Here is a 6,210-nt window from a genome sequence, read left to right as displayed (position 1 = left end):
CTGCAAAGGCTGAAAAATCTTGAAGACTGTATCAAATTGGAGGTAGTTTGAGGATTAAAATTTTTTATGCTTTTTAAGCTKAAAAAAGGGTGGGTCGTATTATACATGAGATCATATTATACATGAATAAATATGGTAATTATTAAGTGACTGAAAAATAATTTGAGAAATAATAGCCACATATTCAGTATTTAATGTCTCTTATTTCACTTTCACAAATATAACAAAATTGCTGTGGTGAAGCAGAACTTTAAATGCTTTGCAAGGGATTTATAAGTAAGTTTATTCATTTATTTTTTTAAACGATTAAAAAAACATTCTTCATGTTATCCTTTTGTAAAATAAAAATGTTTTAGAGTAAGGATACAAACAATTAATCGAACCAAAAAACATTTTTTAGGAAAATGTCTGCTTATCAATTAATTTTTAGTTGATCGATAGTATCATTCAACTTTAGATTAATTCATTAATTAATAACTTGCATTTCAACTTTAGAGTTGATCTGAACATAAAATGTTTCGTAAAGAAACATAAAACCTACAAACAGTAACTATTTGTGCAAACTTTCTTGTTGAAGGAGATCTGTTCTCATTTTTACTGCAGTTTTGGCTGAGCCCCTCCTTGTTTACAGTGATTTATCRAAAACAGACAAAACTTTTTCATTTTTTCTGAAGGAATATCTGATTCTGCACACAGCAATGAAATCTTGGATAAATTCACACCTCGCTTCTATTCATGTAGCTGAATGTTGAGTTTGCATGTGTGTCTGTTTCACACTAGCATGTTTCTTCTCTTTCTGATGTGGGCCTTTGTAAATGGTCATCACATGTATTCTTACCCGTTCAGTCAATTGGTAACAAAATTTAGAGAAACGTTCTCCAGATTTGTAAAAATGGCTGGGGTACTGTCCGTCTGTTCGTCCAGGATCAGGTCGCGGGGGCAGCAGCCTAAGCAGAGAGACCCCAGGCTGGGGTACTGTTCTGCCCTAAATTTTGCGCCAAGCTTTGTGTTTTTTAATTTGGAGGATGTTGGTGTCATGGTGAGCATCTTTTTTTTTACTTGTGTTGAGAAGGAGAACCCACCCTGTAGGTAGAGGAAGCGGCAGCGGCCAAAATACCCCCAGAAATTCACCCAAATGAGCCGTTTCCATGAGATTCCTTGTTTTGTTTTGGATTCCATTTTGTTTGGGAAATTCTGTTATTCTGTCTGTGTTTTGGAAATCACAGGACCTTACATTCCTTGGAGGAGTTTAAGTTGTGTATTTTATTAGACTCTCGTTGATTTGCTCTCCTCCTCTGCCATCAGGCCAAGTATGATGCCAACCATGAGAAGAAGCTGCTGCCGGTCAGCCAGCAGGACTTGATGTCCTTCGACAACCCCATGCTGGAGAAGACCCAGTCCAACGGGTCAGTGCCTTTCTCCCACGGCAACAACATTCTGACCGACCACTTCCAGTACAGCCGGCAGGCCTACACGACAAACCACACCAACAACCACCAGTATGTGGTCTAATGGAGGGCTCGGACCTCCGACTGGGTCGAGATTCTTGTGTGCCGCCCTTCGGGCAACGGGTCCTGTCGTGTGCTTTATACTTGAGACTGAAGGCACGTCCTATTGGTCATAAATATTTAAAACCGAGCAGATAAGCAGGCTGTGAAAGGGCCGGAGATGCTTCTCATTTTCTAAACCTCATATTTTTACAGCCCTGCTGTTTCCTGTTTGTTTTATGTTCAACAACTCGGAGGACATTCATCAGCCAATTTCAGTTAGATTAAACTTTATTATGTAGACGGGTCAGATTTCTTTTAGTTGTCTGGAAAAGGCAAATATTAGCTTTTGTCTTTTTTTTTAAAGGTGACATATCATGCAAAATCTACTTTTTTTGCCATTAAGTACATTTTGTTTTATACTTGGTGTCTCTAGGAGTGCAGAAAATTATAATTTATTTTTTCCTGCTGCTGCAGAGATATCTTTATGTTCTGTTTGGGTCATCTTTTGCAAACTGTTCTGTTCTCTTTATTTTATATGATGTTTTCTGAACAATTACATCACAGTATTTGTGACAGAACTGCTAAATAAGGTCTGAACTTACCAACTACAATTTGGTGATCTTCACTCTCCTCTGTGAGGCTGGATGGACAAGTCTTCCCTTGTTGACATCTCTTATTTAATTTGTGAATAAAACGTTTCTGCGCCGCTATATAGTCACAAACCCCTTTATCAAAGTAGAATGGACCACTCTGGATGTGGGGAGGGGTGTAAAGCTCCTCATTTGGATTTAAAGAGACAGCCTCAAAACGAGTTGATATGAGACACACCTCAGAAAAGAGGAGAAAGAGGGGCTTGTGGAGTTACAATAAGGAGGAATTCAAACCAAAACCTTACAGTTCCACTTTAAATAGACCCAAACTGAATGATTTAAGTGTGAAAAAGGAGGATTTAAAAGCATGATATGTCTCCTTTTAAACCATCTTTATGGATTTAAAAATAAGAGAAAGCTGTCTTGTTACATTTGTAACAAATAAAAACTAATCTGTAGTTTGGGACGTTCATTTTTCTTCGTGAGGCACTTGTTTTTGTTGTGAGAAGAAAACAAACCGGCTTCAGTAAATAAATCTTTAGTCTTGAGTTAAATGTAGGCATCATTTATTCAAGCAGTATTTAAGCTGTTTAGTGTTGACGATGCTGGTTAGTTTGTGGTGTCGCAGTTTGTGAGAGCTCAGTGGACAGGTTGGATCTTGTTTCATTGCCTCGTTTGTAGTCATCATAGCAGCTTTGTTCAGTTTTTATTCAAGTTGTAGCATCGGCTGAATGAAGTTTGGGGAATTAAATACTTTTAATATTAGTATGATTTTGATTTTTGTAGCTAAAGACATAAAGAAAAAGTCTGTGGTTTGTAAATCAAAACGCAAAGTTTGAGATTTTCACCAACTTTAGTTTTGCTTTGTTAAAAGTTTGATCATCAGATGGTGAATAACAGAAAACCTCCACATGTCAGTGCCTTTGTGAGTGTTCTTCATGCTTTTAGAGACAGAACACAGATTTAATTAGTCTAAACTCGGTGTCATCGGGGGGGTCACTCAGAAAAAGTGCCTGATGAAGAAAAATGTCCAATGAAAACGAATCTCGTCACTGTGTCTGGACAAAGCCAGTGAGTTTTATTTTTATTTTGCATACTCAGATCAGTGACGGTTACTTTTTTAGCTCCTCGTGGAAGGGTTTTTGAAAACACAAAGTGTTTACAGCTTCGAATGGGGAGCGATATCCACCGTGCTGTTCAGAAAGGTCAGTTTCCCCAAAAACCTGAGATGTTATTACTTTTTATTAAAACGTATTCATAGAATTTTTGGCTCAATGTTCCAGTTTGTCTGCGGGGATGTCTTTATCAGACTGGCATTTAAGTCAGATTAGATTTGTTTCAGTTTCGTTTTAGGCTAAAAATCATATTTAAAATCATGCAGTTTTTTATATACTGTATATTCATAGGTTTCTGAGTTATAATTCTTACATTTTCTTTAAAGCTGCTTGAAATATTTATTTTCTTTTGAATTTAAGGTCCGTGTTTGGTTTGCACTAGGGTTGGGCAATATTGGCAAAAAAATTAAGCACGATTAATTGTGGTATTTAGCCGATAACGATTAATATGACAATTAATCCCCTGGAGTCCATTTGTCCTAGTCACATGACCAATTTAGTGGGAAAGATTTGCTCTTCGTAAAAAATCTGTTCCAAATTTGTCAAAATTACAGACTTCAGGCTTTACATCAAATTTTAATTTTTGTTGATAGATAAATAAATCACAGAACTTTTTTTATGTTCTTCATGTTTGAAGCAGAGTGGAGCACCGAGCGMACTCTGCCTGGTGGCAMTAATCGTATTAATCGTCAAGTGCCAAAAAAGAATCGATTAATGTTTTTCTGACGATTAATTGCACACGACACGATTAAGCCCAACCCTAGTTTGCACATCTTTAAARGTGTTTCTCAGATCATCTGTGACTTTATTGTAGGTTGAAGGGTTTGTTTTGACAACTTGAAATGAGCCATGCATGGAATCAAAGCATTGATTTGTGCAATCAAAGCTGAAACTGTAATATCGTCATCGTCCTTACTGATTGTAGTGTTTATACAACTGATAATTATTTTATTTAGAGTAATTTTCACTGTTCGAGGTACTACTTTAGGAAACAGACTTGCGTATTTTGTCATGTTGCTCGTTGTGCTTCCTCTGATTCACGCTCCTATTTTATTTTATTTTTTTATTTGATTTTATAAATGGCTGCTTTAGAATACAGCACGCATTGTAGCCTCTGAGCTTTATCTTTTTTTTTTTTTTTTTGGTCATTTGAACCTTTCTGTAGATGTTCGTAAGTGTACAGCCTTGTTAAATTATAATAATGAGGCTTTTTCAAACATTTTAACATTTAAAACCCTTTTAGATTCATAAGAATTTAAATGTAAACTGACAAGTGTCTCATTAATTGTTTACTCCTGCATAAATTTACATGGAAACCACCTCTTCCTGATTAACTGAAACGACAAGCTTTTGTTAAAATGTATTCATTGGATTTTGTTGCAAAACCCTGAGCTTTAAATCTGTGTGAAACGAGACAGTGTTGCTCATGAGAAAAAAAATTCTGAGAAATAAAAATGTATTTTTTTAGCTTCATCAAATTGTTTAATCTCACAACACGTTCATCTGAATTAATCAAAATTTGAAATTTGTTTGCCAGAAAACAAAACCCTGCAGATTAAAAAAATATATATTTGAACAGGAAGATAGAGTTGTGTTAAAAATAACTTTTTTTTAATTTTATTTTAACATAAATATCTTGCAGCTTGTTTCGAGGTAGTAATAGTACTGTAAAAGTCTAGGGATGTTTTCACCATTAAAAAAAGCTTTTAGAAAAACAAAAAAGTGTTGATTTTTAAGGTAAAATCTAAAAAAAAAGACATATACCATACATAAACACTTACTATAAGCCTGTTCATAAAATCAAATTTAAGGTTACTCTGCAGCCTTGTGATCAAAAGGATGTTTGAGGGTTGTTACAAATTTCTTCATTAAAAAGTAAAACTGCAGCCGTAATTTTAGATGCAGCAGTTTGGAATTATAGACTTCAACCTTTTCCATCATTTAAGAAATGAAGACGGTCATATAAATTGATTTAATCCTTTGTTTTGTTCATGTTTAGATGTAATTAGTTGTGTTTTTGTGTGTGTGTTTTAACCTTTTTTAAGCCAGTGCAGCCAAAGGTGGAGGCCTTTGTTTTCAGGTTGCTGAGCTGTAATATTCATGTAAATCTTTTTTTTTCAGTGTCAGTTTGTCTCTGTACAGTGGACAAAAATTGTGTAAAAAAAGTTAACTCTGTTGTAAAGCTTTTCAGAAGATAATGAGTGTAAAGACGGAAGAATTATTTGTAAAATTTGTAAAAATATATATTATTTTTGTGTCTTCAATAATTCTTGAAACACATTTTTTTACTTCAACTATGTTTATAGATTTTTATGTTGTGTAGGTGCAAACGTGCACAGCTGTGCACTCGAGTCTTGTCTGCTTGGGTTTGGTAGATATTTTTTCAAATGTCGGGGAAATAAATACATGAAGGGAGACTGAACATGTCGCGTCTTCTTTTATTTGTTGGCTATTATAAAATAAGAATGATAATAATTTTACTTCGAAATCCAGTTTGATTCATCAAATATTATTTTTAACTGCATTAGATCCAAAAAATGCAGCATTTTTTTAAAAGTTATTTTTTAAATGAAATGTGACTGACTGCTGGTGTAACAAACAGGTCCTTTTTTTAATCGGCAACCATCACAACCACAATGTTTTTATTCAAATGACTGCCGTTCAGTTCGTTCCTTTTTTTTTTTTGTCACTTCAGTAGAAAATGAAACCAAATATTATTAGTTTATTTATTTCATCATCAGTGACTTTCTTAAATTATTTTATTTTATTTTTTAAAGTGAAGAGAGAATAGAGAGAGAGAAAAACAGAGAGAAGTAATTAGATAGATTGAAATAGCGATTAGAAGTATATTAAATATACACCAACAAAACACAGGACCACACACCCAACATCTGTCCGTTGACCTGAAAAATAAATGGATAAATACATAGAGGACATGTATAAATATATACACATACACATTCATATACATATATAGATATACAAACATGCATGCCTACATTCATAAATATTGTC

At 34.4% G+C, this 6,210-nt stretch overlaps 1 protein-coding gene across 2 annotated transcripts in view; it reads left to right on the top strand.

Annotated features, from left to right (window-relative positions):
• slc35e1 (solute carrier family 35 member E1) overlaps positions 1-1,910 on the top strand; it is a 22,298-nt gene extending 20,388 nt beyond the window's left edge. For both annotated transcript variants that reach the window (XM_014010803.1, XM_014010802.1), the window contains exon 6: positions 1,306-1,910. In XM_014010803.1, coding sequence (XP_013866257.1) covers positions 1,306-1,512 — 207 coding nt within the window. In that variant the 3' untranslated portion in view covers positions 1,513-1,910. The remainder of the gene's footprint in view (positions 1-1,305) is intronic.
• The last annotated feature ends 4,300 nt before the right edge of the window (positions 1,911-6,210 follow it).

The sequence above is a fragment of the Austrofundulus limnaeus genome, unplaced genomic scaffold (assembly GCF_001266775.1).
Source record: "Austrofundulus limnaeus strain Quisiro unplaced genomic scaffold, Austrofundulus_limnaeus-1.0 Scaffold73, whole genome shotgun sequence".
NCBI lineage: Eukaryota > Metazoa > Chordata > Actinopteri > Cyprinodontiformes > Rivulidae > Austrofundulus > Austrofundulus limnaeus.
This window is presented reverse-complemented; position numbering and strand designations above follow the sequence as displayed.